The following is a 19516-nucleotide window of genomic DNA, read 5'->3' on the forward strand; positions in this document are numbered from 1 at the left end:
GGGCGACATCCACGGAGACAAAGACAAAGACAGAGAGTCCAGCGGACGAAGAAGCGTGCCATGACAAACTTGGGTCAACGGCTGCTTTAACCCTTTCATGGGCTAGAGGGTTCCCATCACACCAGTCACTCACTCATGAGACTATGCTGACAAAAATAAATCCTAAAACCATGACAACCACTTCAAGCTTTAATGATAATATAACATACAAATTTATGATAAGTTATTTTACTCAAAACTGCATAATCCCAGTAACTATAGTTCGTTAAAGTTACAACCTGAAAAGGAGGCAATAAGCGAGGCTCCCCAAGGGTTAACTGGAATCTCCGATCTGAACCTATCTGGCCTGTTAATTGATTGTTACATTCCCCTTGTGGGAGCGAATGGCTGTTTATGTTGGTGGCTGTGTCCGGACAGCTCCGTGGGATTAACCCCCACCACGGATTAACTCAGAACTCCACCACCTTCGCCAGCTGCGATGCAGACGTGTTGTTTTTTATGATTGCCCATTTTTGACAATGAATAAAAATTATTATAGTGTCGCACGTTTTGGTGGCTGTAATTTAATTAAAGCGATGTCGCCACGACCCGCATCACGATCACGGCGTGCTCCATGAGGGTTTTCCCGGAATTTCCCCGCCCCCGCTGCCGAGCTTCATACAGGTGACAAATGCTGAACAGTTCGGAAAAGTGACTAATATATAAAGTACGATTTGCGTGCGAGAAAATCCCAGCTGAGAAAAAGGGATGCGGTTGCGGATGGGAAAACAAACGCAGCACTTGAGAAGTCAGGACTTTTTCGAATATTTGCGCTTGCTTTTGGGAGAACGGAAGTGCGGCAAATACAGCTGGATTCGTTCGGCAAACAGAATCGGAATAAAATCATTTTGCCCTTCGTTTAATACAACTGCCCTCGGTGGCCAGATGGCTGAGGAAAAGTGGAAGGTGGACGAGGACGAGTATGAGGATGAGCAGCCGGGAAAAACTTGTGCGGCTTCTGTGCCGTGAGCCTGTGAACCTGTTTGCACTAAACTCGGAAAGAGAAAGAAAAAACGAACCGACTGAAACCATGAATGAACTGCAACTTGGACTTGGGCGGGCATTGTCACTGTCGATACAGATATATAGAAATGCACTCAAGGTAACTTCCTACTTGGCCCGTATCCGATTTCATCCCAACCTCTTTTCCCCTCACAGATTATTGCACCGCCGGCCGCCCCTCCCCACCTCCGCGGCTTAGCCGTCCAACGTTATATTTAGCGGTCAGCACAAGAAAAAGCCAAACAGAAATAGCAAACAAAATGGCCAACACACTGTCGAGGAAGGGGGGTGGAACCCATGGAGTGCCTCGCCTGCGGTGTGGGAACCTTCAATATTGATTGATTGAGCAGCCGTTGGCCGGCGGTCGGGGTCACCACCACCACTCTGGACGACTCGAAGGTGGGATTCGGTGTGGAATGGCTTCAAAATAGGAACATTTTGTAAATTATCCATAATATATATTGGACAAAAGGTAAAGTTAGGTAAATAAAGTTAGATACTTCATACTACTACTTATACTACTTAGATACTTAAAACTTATTTTGATGCCAACAACTGGTCTTCAGGTAAAACTCTCAGTCCCAAACATATCCCAAGGATGCACGCACTCCAGGGAAACATTTTATCTCTAAGAGAAAATTTAAAAAATTTACAACCGCCAGTTGTGCAGGAGTATTTTTTACAGGACTCCACTCCCTGGAATTGCACCCCCCATGGGAGTCCAGATTGTTGACACTATTTGTTGTGACAAGCATTAACTAGTGGTTTCTCACACACTAGATACTCCCACACCCTAGCTCTCGTCCCAATTAGCAGGGAGGTAGGAGTCGCCCCCTCCGGAAAAGCGGAAACAAATCGTTGACACCTAAAAACAGAACTGCTCCTCGGGATTTCCCTTGGGAGATTTGCGTGGCGCGGAGGCACCCCTTGGCGTACGGGGAAATATTAATACAAATAATTAATTGTGTTAAGTAACCAATTTTCGTACTAAGCGATGGCTGAGCCGCGCATAAGTGCAGCTATATAGCTTTACTTCCCACAGGTCTTGTGTTTCCCGCACTCCAAAAATCGTATGCGGTGTAATTCAACTCGGGAGCCCTGGACGGAGAACGGAGGAGCGTTCTTTCGCTGGCTTGCCGGCCATGTTTGAATTCGAGTCGCCAACATGTTTACATAAAACAGACTAGGTTTTCAATTTTAAATTTTATATATATATATATATATGTTCACATAATTCTTATTTTGCTGATTGGCCCGAAAAAGTTGCAAGGAATGTAGTAATCGGAGCGTTCTAGTCCTCCGCATAAGGTCTGTAGCTGATAATCTGCCGTGCCACGATGTTGAGTATCTCACGAGCTGCCATATCCTGGCGCTCGTCCACAATGGCCGTAATCCTGGCGCACTCCTTGATGTAGTTCTCCAGCTCCCGGTGATTGAGAGCCCTTCTTTGTGGCTCTTTGGACTGCAGCGCCTGCAGCACCTGGCCGGTCATGTGCGCCAGCTGGGATCGAGCTCCGCTGAAAGTCTCGTCGAGATCGTACAGCTCCAGCGGCGGAGCCGAAGGCTCGCTGAAGATGGGCGGAAACGTGGCCAACTGGACGTTGGGCAGCGGAATCTCGAACTGCGGCTTGATGATCTTCAGCGGCTCGTACTTGACGTGCAGTTGTTCGTAGGTGTCCATGACGTCCTTGAGCAGCCGGTTGCTTAGCCCATAGAGCCTCATGTCGAACATCTGCTTGAAGTCCGTGGGCATGTCGGTTCCAATCGAATCGATTAGGCAGGCCTTTGGCATATCGGCCAGGAAACCAATATCGGTGAAGTGCTTGTTGTCGCTCAGCTTTGGATTATAATGTAATTAGTTTGGTGCAAGCTTTTTATTGGTAATCAACCCACCTCCACATCGTTGAAGTCCAAGTGACTGTAGGTAATCTCATCGCCTCCAAGCAGCTTTATCAAGTACTCAAACATGGCATCGTTGGTCTTGTCCTGCAGATACTTGTCATGCCAAATGTATCCAGATCCCACCGCCAGGATTTTTCCACCTTTCCCGTTTGTAAAGTAGCCGACCAAGGGACGATTGAAGGGATACACCACTGGACCCGTGGTAAGCAGGACATTCGCAGGCTCCGATACATTCAGCGTGGCCCCATAGGGATATTGAAAGTGTATCTTGTACTTCTCGTCACTGAAATCGAAGTCCACCTTCTCGATGTCCAGCTTGAGGAGGTGTCGCCACATGGACTCGCAGACAACGCCACCACCCACGATACACTCCTTGGGGTGGAAGTTCTTGTAGTAGTGCGGTCGCACCACAGTGTCGCCGTTGATGTAGATCCCGTACTGCTCCAGGAAGAAGTTCACGTTGGTATTAAACTCCGGCTCCCCGCCTTCCCCCAGGAGCACCACCAGACTGCCACCTTGCACCTCCACGTAGTGCTTCAGCACCTCGAATTCATCCTCTGTGAATCGATCTTGTGGCCCGGCGATAACGAATATCTTGACCCGAGCAAGTCGCTCCTTCCTGAGTTCAGCATCATTTCTGTTAATCCAATTTAAAAAATATATAACAGTTAATTCGGGAATTTCGATTCATCCATAAGACTAAAATGGATTACCTTTATAAAGATTTAGTTATAAGGAAAAAATACTTTATGAAAGTGTGACATAGTACTTATATTAATGATCAATCATTTTATGGAAAATAGTACGAGTTAATAATTTGTTAGCTGAAAAACTTTGTTGTGCTTTTATTGTAAGGTTGGCCATAAATAACTTCTGGGATACTGACTGTTCCACATTCCAATTGACCTTCAGCTTGCGGTGCATCATTTTGTAGTTTTCCGATATTTGAAAACGTTCATTTTTTGATATATCAAAGCAGATTACCGGCTTGCTTGACATTTTTCATGCAGATTCAATAAACTTTTTAATACAATTTTTTGTTTTTACATTTGGTTGCCCCGCAACGCAGTGGCGCCCTCTTGTGGTTTTGATAAGTGTGTTCCGCCGATGTTTTCCAACACTTAAGCTCTGGTGCATATTGCACACTGTAGAGTGACCGTTGTATAATATTTTTAAAAATGTGGTATATTGGTTGCTAACAAAAATATATTTTAGTTATTATCTTAAGCACTCTATTGTTTTAGCCAGAGTTTACTTACATAGAACATTTATTACGATGAGTAACAATAGAGAATTTTGTTTTTAATTAGTTTATTCAAGCATTTGAAAGTATCAATATCATATTTTCTAGAGCGAGCGGTATTTTTTTCTTACTTTACCGCGGTCACACTTATCCATAGCTGTGTGAAAAATTACGAAAGAATTTTTGGTGTTCACCACTTAAGACCGACCGAAATTTTCGCAAAACGAACAATGGCATCGATCTGTGGACGCATGGCGCTCCGTGCCGCCGCACGCCAAAATGTTGCCTACACGCCCGTGCGCTTCTGCAAAAGTAAGTGGTGCAAATGAGGAGGGAAATCCCACGGCCAGCTGCTTTTCGGTCACGTTCGCCGATTTGGCGGAGCTTCTGCCCTGGAATTGCATAATATTGGAGTGCAGGTGGTAGACCAGCATGATACTGTGCTCCACAAACCTGGAGAGCATCAGATTTGGACCCACAGAAAAGTGTCTATGGAAAGTGCGAGGTTATGTAATAACTATGCGCTGGGAAATGTGCGACTTGTGGTCGGAGAGGGGGAGCGGTGACACCTCAGTGCGGAGTTAACACCTCGACAGAAGCTGGCCGGGATTACCCCTCCGAAGAGCTGTACTTGTGACGGAGCGTCTGGGTTTGGGGCGTCTGCTGTTTATGTAACCAGTGACCCACTCGCTTATCAATTTATGAGCTAATTCCTAATTGCGTTTCCCACTTCTCCGCCTTGCAGTGATGAACGATCCTTTGGAGCACGCCACTGGTATCGAGAAGCGCGAGCTGCTGCTCAAGGCCGCCGGCAACGATAACCCCTTCGACATGAAGGTCTTCAAGCGGGGCGCCGGCACCAAGGAGAACCCCAACCTTATTCCATCGGCCTTCGACGCCCGTATTGTGGGCTGCATCTGTAAGTAGTCCGAGAACGCTAGCTGCGGTCAGGATAATGGCACAGATTGTATTCTATCAACAGTGAAATTTGCATTCTATTCTGCTTAGGTGCATTTCAATGACGTTTTTGTTTTCATTGTAAGATTTATCCAATTGAGTTGCGTTAATGTAGTTAGTTGTTGAGCTCTAATTTTTGTTTTTTTTTGTTAAATGTTTTTTTTAAATGTTATTTTGAATAATTCGTTGCACAAACTCCAACTAAGAAAACCTGAATGCCTTTATCCTGACCAGAGCTATATATATCCATCTTTCCAGTAGAGTACTTTCTAACATACCTTTTATTCCGAACCAGGCGAAGAGGATCAGACCTACGTGCAATGGATGTGGCTGCAGAAGGGCAACCAGAAACGTTGTGAGTGCGGCCATTGGTTCAAGCTAGTGGAGAAGGCAGCTGTTTAAAGTTATTATTAATTAATTCAATAAACCAATTAATAACAAAAACACAACAACTACTAAGCTAAAAGTCAACCCACTTAGCTGTCCAAATAAACAAACATCAACCCAAAAAAAAAAAAACGAAACTGTGAACAGAGAGGAGAGAAAGGGCGGCACAGCTTCCATTTTCAGATCTGCAATCGTGTTTTCAAACGCAGCTGAGGAAAAATGCTTAATTATACGAAAAAAGCGAACAATAAAGTCTAAAGAAAAGATTTTGAGTGAAAATCAAAGGATTTATTTTAAAGAAGCTTGTCTAAAGACAGAAGGAAGATGACTTTCGTTAAAAGTAGTAGGCGTCTTAATAAGCCATCAAACATTTTCGAAACCCTCGGTTCAGACTCATAACTCACTCAAAGTGGGAAATTCTCTTGTGATATTCATAAATTTCTAGATAAACTCCTGTAAAAATGTCGTCCTACATTTCGCGTCTACTCAAGGCTCAGTCCGCCTCCAAGCGTCTGATCTCCAATTTAACCCAGCGCGACGGAAAGCTAAGCTCTTTGCTTCGGCGACTAGGATTGCAGTGGCAAGGAGGAGCAGCCGCTGCTCCTCAACAGCGTCCCATATCCACAACTCAGGTGCAAAAGTCAGGTAAGTAGTGGTTGCAGCTTGCAAAGATCTCCAGTTCAGGTCTCATGCCCAATTAGCGCTAATTGCGGACGATCAACTGGTCACCGGGATTCAGAAGCGCGAAATGCTGCTGGCCAAGCAGGGCTGCGAGGACCCTTGGGGTTTCACCAAGGTAATCAGGCGCGGATCGGGAAGGGAGAACGACCCCACAGTCGTGCCATCGGCGTTCGATGCCCGCCTCGTAGGCTGTCTGTGCCTGGACGACCGCTTGCCCAAGTGGATGTGGATTGAGAAGGACGAGGGACCGAAGCGGTGCGAGTGCGGCCACTACTTCATCCTGAAGAATGTCCCACCCGTTTAGATCGATCACACAGAGCGCTGTACTTAACACGAACACACTTAGCATGATCCTCAGCTGGCATTAAACATTGCATGATATTATCAAAACAAAGGCTTACATGTATTTGTTAGACGCACAACAACTATCTAAGCGTATACCCCGTCAAAAGGTAGCCACTATTTCCGCTCATATTCACTTCCGGATGTGTGCGATTGGGCAGGATCTGGTAGGTGCGCAGCCAGTTCGAGGTCAAGTGCAGGCCCGTCACCTTGCCTGTGGTTTTCAGCTCCATGAACGTCTCTTGCAGGAGCTCCTTGCAGGTGCTGAATACCACCACGGGCCTTGATGGTTTCACAAGAGGCAGCAGGGCTTGCAGAATGTTGGATGGGTGCTCCTTGGCGGCCACCACCAGACTGTCGAATTCAGCGTGCATCAGGGCGGTGGCCCGCTTGTTTTCCAAATGCCAGCGCGGAGGTCCCTTTGCTCCTATAACAACAGATATAGTATTTGTACATGTCTTGATTAGTTTACTATTGTGACCAATACCTTCTCTGTCGCTCTTTGACTCATCCAGCTTGGGTTTCTTTGTGATCGGTTCTATCGCCTCCGGTTGTTCTTCCGTTGGCGTCTCCGGCTGGGTTTCCTGAGGCTTATTTGCACTGGGCTCCACAACGGGAACATCTGTGGCCTTCGCCTCCCCTCCTTGATAGAACTCCCTTAAAACGGAATAGAGATTAACGGAAACACATCGCTGTTGCTGCTCCAGGGGTAGTTTCAGAGCTGAGAGCGCCTGCTTCTGAGGCACATTGCCCGGGTGCATGTGCACCAAGGTGCCCTCGGTGCCTGCGCCTATAGAGTTGAGCATAGCAGCCGGCAGTAGACCATTGGTACCACTCTCGTACAGCAGATAGCTGCCGAATCCACAAACGCCCGAGTAAGAAATAATCTGCGATAAAGTGTCAACGCGAATGCCCATAACCTTTTCCGAGTCTTGGCGGTAGAAGATGTCCAGCATCAGCCGGATCGTTGGCTGGCGGATCTGAACGAACTCGAAATACTTTTTCTCCTTCTTTAGCAGGTACTTCTCCTGGGAGTACTCCGTTCGGTTGTGGAACGTCTTAGAATTCTCCACCAGCTTTTCGATGATTTTGCTGGAGTCATTGCACTCCTCACGCAGCTGCGCGATGTCCTCTGGTTTCAGGGTCTGTGCTTCTCCGTCATCCTGTATGTCCCGATTATCCGCTCCACTGCTGGAGATGCCCAAAACCTCCCGCGTGCTTCTCAGCTCCGTCTCGCTGCACAGCTCCAAGGTGTGTTGTCTTTGGGCGCCCCTTTTACCCGGCTTGGTCTCCTTGACGCACATCTTGAACGTGGAGCCATAGGGTTGGTCCAAAAGAGACTTCAGCTCCAGTGTTTCTTTGCCCAAATTGGCTGTGGTGTCCAGACTGCTGAATTTTTGTAGCTTCGTATACTTCTGCCGCTGGATGACGATGTAGTCGCCTAATTGGATTCTGGGAATGTCCTCTTCGGTGGCCATGGTTGAAACTCTATGTTATAATTCTTATAAACAACGTGTTTGTCGAAAACATACGAAAAGCCGCAAAATCTGGAGAGAAGAAGAAGATAAGTTCAGTGCTGGAAAACGGGCAAAATCTGGCAATCTAGTCACCTGTTGCATGTGATTAGTAACTGAATTTTAAATGAAGAGCTATAATTAACAACAAATTATTTTCTTGATTTGGCAATATAAATGAACTTATGGAAATGAGAATTATTGATTTCCTCTATTTGGATTGATTATTTGACTGATCTGGCAGCTTCATTACCTGTTGCTTGGCCAAATGTTTTGGAATTCTAGTTAAGAAATAACCATGAGTACTTGCCAAAAATTGCATTTACTTTAATTAATTAATTGTTTTATCATGCAAGAACTTAGATTACATTCAAGATTGCACACAATCTCAATACTCCTAGTTGAAAAAATAATATATAACAAATATGTACATACATTACCCATTTTTGCGATAAGTGGCGGCTTGCTGTTGTGCTTTAATAAGTTGAGTTGGTTGCTATGAATGCTTAAGTTTGACATGGGTGTAGCTAACGGGGATGGTGAAAGTGTGAGTAACTACCTTGAATTACTATGATTAAGTAACACTCATTGCCAAAAAAACATTATTTACTGCCCATACCCACGGTCCCTCTTGGCGATTACGAAAGGAAAAGACTGCGCCCATGCGTAACGGCACCCCTGAAATCGCTTGTATCTACGCCCATAAATCACAATTTTAACGGTGTGGCAACGCCGTTCGATCGAGTACAGCTGATACAACGCGGCGATAATCTTGTAGTGCGGTTTTAACCTTTGATTGGATCTGTGCTGTAATCAGCGTTCTTCGGGCACTGCAGTTGGCTCTCCACGTGTCCACTAGTTCCAGGCGAACCCCCCGCCACGAGGATAAACCTAATCCGGAAATCAGAGCGCTGTCGCAGGGGCAGATAAAATCAAACCTTCCCGCCCTCCTACCGGTTTTGTGGCCCCCGCGAGAATAACTGACCGCGCAAGTTTTCGGGTTTCAAGCATACGCCCCAATAACTGCTGTCGCCCGCATCAGCAGAACCAGAAAGAAATCCGAGCCAGAGCAGAACAGAAGTCGCGCAGATATGGCGGAGGCTAAATCGGAGAAGTCGCCTTTCATTGGCAAACAGCAGGCGCCGGTGACGCTGAATCCCTCGTGGGAATCCAAGTTGCCGCCCCATGATTCCAACGGCAAGGGATCCTCGTCGGTGTTGGCGAAACTGGGCCTGCCAGCGCCAAAAGATAAATTCCTTATCGTGTTCTTTATATTCCTGCTGCACGGCGTGGGCACGCTGATGCCATGGAACATGTTCATCACGGCCAAGTCCTATTTCGAGGACTTCAAGTTCGGACCGAACAACACCGTGGCCACTGAAGTGAGTTACCGCACCCATTTCATGCAGAATATGGGCTTTGCCTCGCAGATTCCCAACCTGGTCTTCAACTGGCTGAACATCTTTGTCAACTTTGGTGGTGACCTGACCACCCGAATCGTCTACAGCATCATCTTCGAGATGGTCATTTTGCTGGTTACCATTATTTTGGCCATGCTCGACTCCTCCCAGTGGCCGGGCGTCTTCTTCTGGACCACCATGGTGTGCATTGTGCTGCTGAACGTGTGCAATGGCATCTACCAGAACACCATCTACGGAATAGTGGCATCGTTGCCCATCAAGTACACCGGCGCCGTCGTCCTGGGCTCCAACATCAGCGGCTGCTTCACCACCGCCATGGCCTTGATATGCGGTGAGATCTTCTCGTCCAAGAGGACCTCGGCCATCTACTACTTCGTGACCGCCATCCTAGTGCTGCTGCTCTGCTTCGACACGTACTTTGCGCTGCCGCTGAACAAGTTCTTCCGGCACTACGAGACTATTAGCCGGAGCAGCGAAAAGAAATCGGATTCTAAGGCCCAACTGAACGTGCCTTACTGGCAGATCTTCAAGAAAGCAGCGCCCCAACTATTCAACATCTTCCTCACGTTTTTCGTTACGTTGTCGGTTTTCCCGGCGATTCAGTCGAACGTGCACCGCTCCGACCCAGATTTCGTAGTAGGTCCAGACTACTTTACACTGGTCACTTGCTTCGCGACCTTTAACGTCTTCGCAATGCTGGGCAGCTTGACCACATCGTGGGTGCAATGGCCGGGCCCGAGGTTCCTCTGGGTGCCAGTGGTCTTGCGTCTGGCGTTCATCCCCCTGTTTGTGATGTGCAACTACGTTCCGCCGGACTCGGTGCGCTCACTGGCCGTATTCATCGAGAACGATTGGGTGTACTGGGGCATTGCCATCGCGATGGCCTACAGCTCCGGGTATCTCAGCTCTCTGGGCATGATGTACGCCCCGCAGACGGTGCACACCAAATACCAGACCACTGCCGGAATGTACGCAGCTGCCATGCTGATCACGGGCATCTTCTCCGGAGTGCTGTTCTCGTATCTGGGACCATTTTTCGTCGTGTAGTCTTACATTTATTAGTAGGACGCTTACTAACAATTATCATTGTTCATTGCATTGCATTATTTGACACATTTTAAATTTAGTTTTGTGCTCAATACCAGTTCCGGGACCTGGCCATTAGGTTTCCTTTTAACCATTTAATTAAATTCTTTTAATTTAATAAAGGTTTTACTTTTCATTGGTGTCTAATATTTCATAGTTTACTGCTTCCCACCTATTTGACACAAATTAAATTTAGTTTTGCGCCCAATTCTAGTTCTAAGACTAATCAATCATTTTAACACGTTTTATTTAATAAAGTTTTTCAATTCGTATTTTATTACATCAACGAAATAATACAAAGATAGTGGTACAAATTTAAGCAACAATATACCTCGCATCTATGGGAAAAATGGTGCCGACAAAAAGAAGAAAGGGAACTTGCAGAGTCTGACAATTCGGTCCTAATTGATGTACATATATCTATCAATTAGGAGGGGGTCTAACAAGTCAATGGAATATTTGGTTCGTTTTATCACAGCTTCATCCGATTGAATGAAATAACAAAGTGGCAGAAATATGCACGACCAAAGCATTTCATCAATGTATTCTATTGGTGCCCACCGCAACCGCCTAGCTGAAATTGTGGACACCCTTGTAATGATAAATAACACTGTTAACAGAAAACGTAAAAATAAAATTGTCAAACGTTCTAATAAAATAATAAATGGGCAGAAAACGGCCTTATATAAAACTAATTTAATTAATTTCAAATTGGCAGAAAGGTTACAAAACTGGATTAAAACTTTAGTAATAATTACTATATTATAATCTCCAAAATACTTAATTATGCATCTGTGCCAAAGTTTAATGCCATCTTGCAGGCTAGCGTAAACATTTATTTGGTGTAGCTTCCAAAACCGATCGTATTGTTTGGACATGGCGCCGAAAAATAATTGGTAAACAAAAAAATAAGCAAATAAACGAACCTTATCTGAGAAGACACATAATTACCGTGGGAGCAGCTAGTAGCAGATAAACATATCAGTTCCTCTTGTCACTTGGGCGACGTCTAGTACCTATTTATGTATTTACAAGGGCAAAGTTAGGGGGGCAGCTCCGAGGGAGAGCGCTGACCTGCTCAAGGTGATTTCTTATCTCCGCCCTGCGGATCCGACAAGAAGTACACGATCTTCAATAGCTCATTGAACTTTGGCGTGTCCCTGGGATGGCGTTTCTCAAGGCCAGCAATCTGCTCGAGGGCCACCTCCACATCCACTACATTGCATAAGATCGATTGCAGGCGCTGGGGAAATTTTCTCGAGGCTTGCTCCACACGTTTGCGCGTTGTCTCCAGCATGCTCAGTTGTTCCTGGGTGCTTACCTTGTGGTAGCTCACCACCAGCGTGTTAAGTTTAGGCAGACTATCGGCCAGTGGGAAGCCGAAGTCTTCGGCATCAGATAGGCCAAGTCGCTCCAAACGGTTGCTTCCCTCCGACTGCAGAATGGTCGCCTCTACGGGATACCGATTTGAGGTGAGGTCCAGGTGCTTCAGGGGCAATTGATCCAGCAACTCTGTGAGATGGGGCAGCTCCACGGAGCATTCGGGTGCGACTAGGGTCTTTAAATTGGTGAGTCCAGTGAGGTACTTTCCCGTGATGTACGCACTTGACACGCTCAGGCTACGCAGCTGGCTACAGCTCTTAGCTATAGTGCTAATCATGCTATTGTTCATGTTCTCATCCGCGATGCAGAGCTCCCGGAGATTGCTGTAATCCCGCCGTAGATAGAAGGCCAATTCGGGTCGCATTAGATGGCGACCCAAGTACGAGTCGAACGCCTTCTTGTGCACGTTCCAAATGTACAGCTCCTCCATTGCGGGACTGGTCAGCTCGAAGAAATATATGTAGTCCTCCTTACTCAGAGGACTTAGCATGGAATCGGATACGGAAACCTTCCGGTAGCGCGGCTTTCGCCACACAATTAGGCAGAGGAGCTCTTGGAAGCGCGGCGCCAGCCTGGCCATCTTTATCTGCTCCACGAGCGGCAGAAACTCCAGTATATTGCATACGCAGTCATCGTTTAGCCTCTCCATTGTAAATAAGTTAGTGCTAGTATAAATAAGTCAATATTATGTTCTTGCTTAAAATTAAACAATGTGACCAGGTAACGAGAGGCGAAATATACCGAGCAGTTCCGAAAAGAAAATACTAAATGCTGCGAAACTCGTTAGTAACTTTTAAAATATGTATATACTAGAATAGTAGAGGGTATCTGTTACCAGTATCTTAATTGAAGTCATTTTTCTTGTTTCCTGCAAAGATGTATAATAGGTTTACATTAATGTCAATTGTGTTTCATTTTAGATTTATGTTACATCTTTTATTGAAAGATTCAATCGTCGCAGCAGAAACAGTCAACGGAAAAAGTTTAATATGTTAATATGTATGCATTTTTTTAGTTTATTAGCAGAGTAGAGGGTATCTACTAGCCTTGTCTAAACTAAAGTAATTGCTCTTGTTTCAAATAAACTTTTAATAGATGATAATTAGCGAAAACTGCCCAATTAAAGTTGTTATATTATAAATGATTTTCGTGCAAAGTAGTATAATAGGTATACATTAATCTCAATTGTTTTTAGTTTTCAGTTACATCTTGCGTCAAAAGTTTCTGCAATCGCCACAACAGCAAACGGAAAAACTTTCTACGTGCCCGGCGGCCCGCAAATCGCATTGCATACGTATCAATTAACATTTTGAGTGGGTTTCCATGTTGAACTGTCACTTTGATGCGCATCGTGCGGCATTCGGCGCTCGCAGGATCCAAGGATGCCCCCCCAAAATCGAAAGGCCCCAAACCAAAATCCAATATCCCAGTCTGACTGTTGCCGGCGCTTCTTTGGCTCGCATGATTTGTGCGTGACCATGCGAAATGTAAATTATTTATGTATTGTAGGGGCATTATCCTGCAGCAGTATGGAAGTATGGAGTTCTGCTTTCCCTTAGTCCAGAGTCCAGAGTATGAGTATGATTCCTTCGTAGTCTGCGTCTCGTCTTCACAATAGCGCAAAAATAGCCAACTGTCGGAGGAACCCTTGTCAGGACATGGGACGCCAATTGATTGGCATTAGCGGCGGGATGGTGGGAATAGCTGGTGTGCCCGGAATAACGAATCGGAGCAAAAAATTAAAGCAAACACTTAAAACTTACACTCCATCGCTATCGTAGATGCCATAAATTGGAATGGTACAGAAATTAGGTCACTGAACCTACATCATGTTTGCTGTAAGCTGACACCTTTCTTGATTACATACGAGCAGATACACATACCCTATAAATTATAGCTTATGTAAGAAAAGAACACACTTGGGCTGTAGAACAAGGTTTACCTTAAAGACAGTAAATAATGCTCAAAAGTAGCAATTATCTTTGCTAAGTGGTTTCTTTAACTTAATGAATAACAACGTTTAGTACATTTTTGTTATATAATGACAATGGCTGAGAATAGTTCCTCCTACAATTGTAGGCCACTGAAATTGGATAATGACCGTGGTGACATACGTGAGTCATTGGCGTGATTGCGAATCCTCCTCCACCACCGATACAGATACTCCTGCCCGACCGCTTCGGGTTTCCCCATTTAAGTGGCCGGCAATTTGTGCCGGACATTTTCATCGTGGTGGCTCAATTACGGGCGTGATTAGAGCGGGCGACCATGCCATTTATGCCATCCGTGCATTATACACAATATTTTCATATTTGTTCCTGGCCCGCCGAAATCGCGTCGATAAATTATTAGCTGCCAAAACGATGGCTCTTAAAACTTGCCACCTCCTTCGCTGCGGATCGTCGGTCTACCTACCTCCAAAGAAAAAAAAAGAAGAAAGAAAGAAATGTGTAAAACGGCATCAAATATGCAACACTTTTTCTTGTTCAGCGCCTTGGCAAACAATTGGCCAATTAAGTCGAAAGTTTGCCTGCTGGCGCGGCAGCAAGACCTCCTCCGAAAACCCCCAGCTCCACTTGGCCCGCGTCCATTGGCCCCAAAAGCTGATGGCCATTGCATGCCAGTCGAACATTTTGTGGCCATTTGCGTGCCGCCTTTTTAGTCCTTTCAGTCCTTTTACTCCGTGCTCAGTGGCCAACAAAGGGGGCGTTGAAGGAAAGTCCGGAGTGGGGCGGGGCACTGCAACCCGTTACGTGTTTTATGCAGATTGCCAAGCCGGACTTTTCCACGGTTTACATTTTCGATTTTCCAAGAATCCCGCTTGCAGCTTGAGTGCAATATTTCATTTTTAATTCGGACTCCAGAGGTGAGGATTTGATTTAGTTGGCCAACGGACCACGACGAAATCCATCGACATCTTTGGGCGTTTGGGGATGTGGATAAATGGATAATGTGGCATTGGGGACTACTTGAATGGTTTGATTCAAGTTCGAAAGAACTCGATTATATGAAAATGTATGAACCTATTACTTAAAGTGAACTTACCGCACTACTGACTTACCTAACTAGCAAATTTTCAAAATGATTTACCCAAAAGATAATAATAAAACCACATTACTTTCCAGTTTGCTTTTTGGCTTCATGCTTTCATATATATTTTAGGTATTTCCGCTTTTCACGATTTCCATTACTAAATGCCAGGCGAAATTATTGAACGTCTCAGCTAATTAAGTCAATGTAATTACATATTAATTTTAAATTCATATTATTATATTGGTTAGTTTGGTTTTGCTTCATGGAAGAGAAGAAACTTGTTGGATCACAAAGGTTTTGTTTTCGCTTAAGTAAGTAATTCGGCTTAAGTAATTAATTTCCAAACACTCTTTAACGAAAGGAGTAAACAAAGTAATTGAATTGAGCTAGCCACCTTAAAGCTTATTTACATCAAACAACATAACTAACAACTTGTATTCGATTTCGTTGGTTAGGATAGATTCCCATCTCTGCCCATTGCCATCTGAGCTCTCTAGGAGTTATTGAGTTACTATGTTCGTTCTTAGAATTTCCCATTTAGTTTACGGTAAGGCTGAAGATAGAGTATTAAAATGGTTTTTGTTTAAGAGTAAAAGTTGTTTATAAAATATATATGTATCATATATCAAAGTATAGTTATTTAGTTATTTAGTTATGTATAGGCGTATATTACAGTTTTCCCTTTTTTACAGAGCCGCATCGAGCTTTCATTTGAGCTAATAGTACGTACTTCAACAATACAGAGTGGTTTCCATTGGGTTTTCCATTGGTTTTCCTTTGGTTTTCATAGGTTTGTAACTCGAATAATGCAAACGCTTGATCCACTAGATGAACTAAACTACCGTATTAATTTGATTTCTCGTGTATATCATTAGGTATATATTATATATATATATATGCTTGTATAATTACTAAATGGTATTTGAGTCAATATTCATTATGTCGAATGTGTGTCTCTATGTATATATTGCAAATTTTGTTAATCGTCTACCGCGCGTTGCTACATTTCCGTAATTTGTGTATATATTCTCATTTTTCAATTTTATTTTTAATTACTTCCGCACTTCCCATCGGTAATTGGTCCTTAGTACACTACATAGAAAGCATTTAAATGTTCTTCCCTTCGGTTTTCCCTTTGTCTTCGAGCCTTTTTCTATTTCCATGGCTCGCTGACACAGCATCGCACTTATGGCTTCATCTCGGATTGTTAAGGCAAACACCTGTATCCTTTATTTTTGTGTTTGTGTGCGTGTGGGTAGTGGTGAGTGGATGGAGCAGCAGCTGGCCTTTTACAGTCCCTCTCACAGACGACCTTTCGGTCTAAAAATAAGCGCCTTCACACAGACAGGCCGCTCCACGTGCCACGCCCCACTGGCCAGGTGGGCGGCGTGGACAGGTGTGTGCGTTAATTGCGGAGAGGAAAACCTGCGGCTTAGCCAAACATTGGCATGCGTTCTGCTGGCGTCTAAAAACGCGGCGTAAAAAGCTGAAACCGCCAGCGAGGCACATAAAAGTGTCAGGCAGACATAAATTTATGTTGGCTTGCAATTTTCCAACACCAGCACACATCACTGCCTCTTATACCTGTGTACCTGTGCACAGGTGAGGGGGCAGTGGAAGTGGGCATGGGAGTGGAAAAGGGGTTGCGGCGCAAGGACGAGTTTATATTTTGTGTAGCATACTTTGCGGCCAGCGCGGCTTTATTATTAAAATTGCCCCCAAAGTTGGGGGGAAACTCTATCCAGCTGGGATTTGCTTGTGCCACACGCTGCAAAGCGAGTTAAAGGATACACACATTCATATTTATGGGAATTTAGCGAGAAATAGAGTAGCGATTATATGCAAAAATACATGCTTGCCAATTAGCTGTCACATAAAAAGAGTTTCGCAGAACTTTGTAGGATTTAACAAGGTACTTAGTTCCTTACTAAGTTCCATTGGTAAAGTAAAGTCAAGAACATGGCCTTTACAGGTGTTATTACTAATTAAATAAAGACTTTACGCCATACACTAAAATTGTAGGAAGGATTCTGCACCAATGACATTACATAAGTGAGTCACCCAACCTCTGGGGAAAACATCCTGTTCAGCCATCAGAATTAAGAGCCGCAGTTTGGCGGCGGTTGCTAATTAACTGCCGCTCTCAAAAAGTGTGCCAAATGTCTAATTAAGGATAATCCTTTTTTGCATACTGCTACTGCTTGAGTGGAAAAAGGGTTGGGATTTACGTAGATTTTTGCGGAATATGCGATGCGGTGTCATTTGCTTTCTACTTTCAGTTTTCTCCAGTTTTGTGTTTCATACATTTTGAGCATTGCTTTTGTGCCATCTTTATGTTTAATGTGTATCGCAGCTATTTTTGACCTTTTTCTCATTTCTGTTTATCGCTTTAGTTCACTTGGGCTTAATTAACTAGTTTTACTTGGTTTTAGTTTGGTTACCGACTAACGCTACTCTACTGCCACTAAACTCGATTTGTTCAGCTAATGAAATCGAACAAAAAGTCGTAAATGTATATTATTAATTATTATTGCGCTACTTACATGCAGTTATTCTATTTAATTGGTTTGTTTGATTCATAATTTGTTCGTTTTCCCATTGAATCCTCCATTTGTGTAATAAATTTACTTTGGCCATTCGGTAATTTTACTTTTTTGCTTTCTGGAAACTGAATTGCACTTTTTTGCAATTGTTTGAGTCGCTGGTTTGTTTCATTTATCTCAATTCAAATATTTATGCTTTGTTTATGGCTGCGTTTTTATTTCGTTTGATTTAATTAAACTTTCCAACTGAGGCTTCCCCCCATCGCACGGACATTATTCAGTTTTATTTCCTTTCTGTTTGGGCAGTAAATTTGATGATCAAATTTATGAGTAACCAAAATCAAATTAAAAACGTAATTCAATCTATGCAAACAGAGAGACTAATGTTATTCAAATTGAGTTCGCATTCAAGCTCGGAATGAGCTTAGTACGCAAACTTCTCACTTCAATCGTGCGTTCTGTCAACGGTTTGCAAATCCAGACTCAATTATGAGCCAAGTCCATAAATTCAGTCCCAATTTATGGGTCACTTTTCGCCCCCACCCCCCACCTAGCGAGCTATTACACATTTTGGAAAACTTTCCCTTGGCAAACGATAAAACCGTTCGACTATCAGAAAATGTCATTTAGAATGTTGTCAGATTTGATTTATGCTGGCCATTTCCGTTCAAGCCGAGCGGCACGAAGCTCAGCTGGCTCACGTGTAGCGTTTTCAATAAATTTGTTTTTCAATTTTATTTCTGTTTGCTCTTCATTGGGAATTTATGCCAAATATGCATACATTACAACGAAATGAAAAAGTAATTCAAACCGAAAGTGTTGCCTTGACAAGCCGACTGTCCAAATACCAGCTCTAAATTATGTTTTGCAACTCAAGTGAAAATATTTTGTAATATATTGCTTGGAAATCATGTTACTAAAAAACAAAATGTCACAGACAAAAATTAAAAAATGCAAAAAATTCAAATAATAAAGATGAAATGGCAGAGTGTTTGCCGTAATGAAGGGACCTTTTGTGAGGGCATTGAAATGTCACACCTGTCACAGGAGAAAAGCCGCATGTGTAAATTTTTATTGCCTACCTTTGTGCGCGCTCTCTCTGCGTGCTTGTGTGTGTGAGTGTGTGTCGTGTCTGTGTGAGTCGGGGTCTGTGTGCTTGTGTGTGTGAGTTATGTTTTCACAACCATGTTGATTTTGTCCGCTTTGTCCGCATACATATACATTTGTTTGTTTATGCTCCTTTTTGGGCACACTTACTTGGCATTTCGCATTTCGCTGCTGCTGCTGCTTTGCTTATTAATTTTACACAAAATGCCATTTAACTTAGTTGTTCCTTTTTTTCTTGCCGTCGCCGCCGCCGTTTGGCTATTTGAGTAGCCATTTAGCCGCTTGTTGTGTTTGTGAGTGTCGTGGGTGTATTCATGATAAATCACATTGAATGCAATTTACAGAAAAACATTTCGTTTCGTTCGCACGTTCCGGTTGAAGTTTGTTGTGTTCCATCATACATTTGTTATCAGAATTTCCTGCTGCCATAACTTAAGTTTATTGCTGTTGCATATCGCCGCCATTGCCCAGACCAGCTTTCGACTCCGGCGGCACCTGTTGTGGGACAGAAAGTGAGCCATTACTCAAAAATATCAATTCCAATTATTTTCCACATTAAGTGACAGTACAGCATCGGAGAAAATGAAAGTGGAAAGGAGAGTTTTGTTGAAGCACAATCAAGGCATTAGCAAACATTTAGGTAAAGTAGCCAGTTTGGGTGTGTGTGTGTTTCTAGTGTCTCTGGATGTGTGGTGTGTGTGCGTGCGTGTCAGTGTGTGTGTATCTAGCCTGCGTAAAAGGAAAACACATCGAGCAACAACAAGTCCCACACACAAACATACGCCAAAGGATACAAATGTTGGACAGCCAAAACAATTTGTTCGAATCAAACGAGGGATCAACGAAAATTCGGGGCAAACGCAAAAAGTATTCAAG

General features: G+C 43.9%; 7 protein-coding genes across 9 annotated transcripts in view; 3 read left to right on the forward strand and 4 right to left on the reverse strand.

Annotated features, from left to right (window-relative positions):
- Positions 1–2235: 2235 nt before the first annotated feature.
- On the reverse strand, positions 2236–4344 carry LOC6731229 (intraflagellar transport protein 52 homolog). The gene is made up of 4 exons (XM_002078352.4): positions 4203–4344; positions 3830–4138; positions 2935–3580; positions 2236–2878 (listed from the first exon to the last, which is right to left on the reverse strand). The coding sequence occupies exons 2-4, from the start codon at positions 3940–3942 to the stop codon at positions 2333–2335; spliced, it is 1305 nt and encodes a 434-aa protein (XP_002078388.2). The 5' UTR covers positions 3943–4138; positions 4203–4344; the 3' UTR covers positions 2236–2332.
- LOC6731230 (cytochrome c oxidase subunit 5B, mitochondrial) lies at positions 4303–5662 on the forward strand. The gene is made up of 3 exons (XM_002078353.4): positions 4303–4498; positions 4932–5105; positions 5439–5662. Exons 1-3 carry the CDS (start codon positions 4417–4419, stop codon positions 5543–5545), a joined length of 363 nt encoding a protein of 120 aa, XP_002078389.1. The 5' UTR covers positions 4303–4416; the 3' UTR covers positions 5546–5662.
- Positions 5663–5852: 190 nt separating this feature from the next.
- On the forward strand, positions 5853–6605 carry LOC6731231 (cytochrome c oxidase subunit 5B, mitochondrial). Its single transcript, XM_002078354.4, has 2 exons — positions 5853–6175; positions 6232–6605. The coding sequence occupies exons 1-2, from the start codon at positions 5992–5994 to the stop codon at positions 6513–6515; spliced, it is 468 nt and encodes a 155-aa protein (XP_002078390.1). The 5' UTR covers positions 5853–5991; the 3' UTR covers positions 6516–6605.
- LOC6731232 (tRNA (adenine(58)-N(1))-methyltransferase non-catalytic subunit TRM6) lies at positions 6593–8593 on the reverse strand. 2 transcript variants are annotated; one of them, XM_039292878.2, is made up of 3 exons: positions 8503–8593; positions 7041–8100; positions 6593–6980 (listed from the first exon to the last, which is right to left on the reverse strand). In XM_039292878.2, the coding sequence occupies exons 2-3, from the start codon at positions 8029–8031 to the stop codon at positions 6637–6639; spliced, it is 1335 nt and encodes a 444-aa protein (XP_039148812.1). In that variant the 5' UTR covers positions 8032–8100; positions 8503–8593; the 3' UTR covers positions 6593–6636. The 2 variants fall into 2 exon arrangements, with proteins under 2 accessions (XP_039148812.1, XP_016023772.1); XM_016178887.3 differs by lacking the exon at positions 8503–8593 and having other exon boundaries at positions 7041–8134.
- Positions 8594–8767: 174 nt separating this feature from the next.
- LOC6731233 (equilibrative nucleoside transporter 1) lies at positions 8768–10854 on the forward strand. Its single transcript, XM_002078356.4, has one exon. It carries the CDS (start codon positions 9159–9161, stop codon positions 10533–10535), a length of 1377 nt encoding a protein of 458 aa, XP_002078392.1. The 5' UTR covers positions 8768–9158; the 3' UTR covers positions 10536–10854.
- LOC6731234 lies at positions 10805–12694 on the reverse strand. Its single transcript, XM_002078357.4, has one exon. It carries the CDS (start codon positions 12604–12606, stop codon positions 11653–11655), a length of 954 nt encoding a protein of 317 aa, XP_002078393.1. The 5' UTR covers positions 12607–12694; the 3' UTR covers positions 10805–11652.
- A 2381-nt stretch (positions 12695–15075) lies between these two features.
- LOC6731235 overlaps positions 15076–19516 on the reverse strand; it is a 32683-nt gene continuing 28242 nt past the window's right edge. For both annotated transcript variants that reach the window (XM_039291363.2, XM_039291356.1), the window contains one exon: positions 15076–19135. In XM_039291363.2, the coding sequence (XP_039147297.1) occupies positions 19079–19135 (57 nt within the window). In that variant the 3' untranslated portion in view covers positions 15076–19078. The remainder of the gene's footprint in view (positions 19136–19516) is intronic.

Source organism: Drosophila simulans, chromosome 2L, assembly GCF_016746395.2.
Source record: "Drosophila simulans strain w501 chromosome 2L, Prin_Dsim_3.1, whole genome shotgun sequence".
Taxonomy (NCBI): Eukaryota; Metazoa; Arthropoda; class Insecta; order Diptera; family Drosophilidae; genus Drosophila; species Drosophila simulans.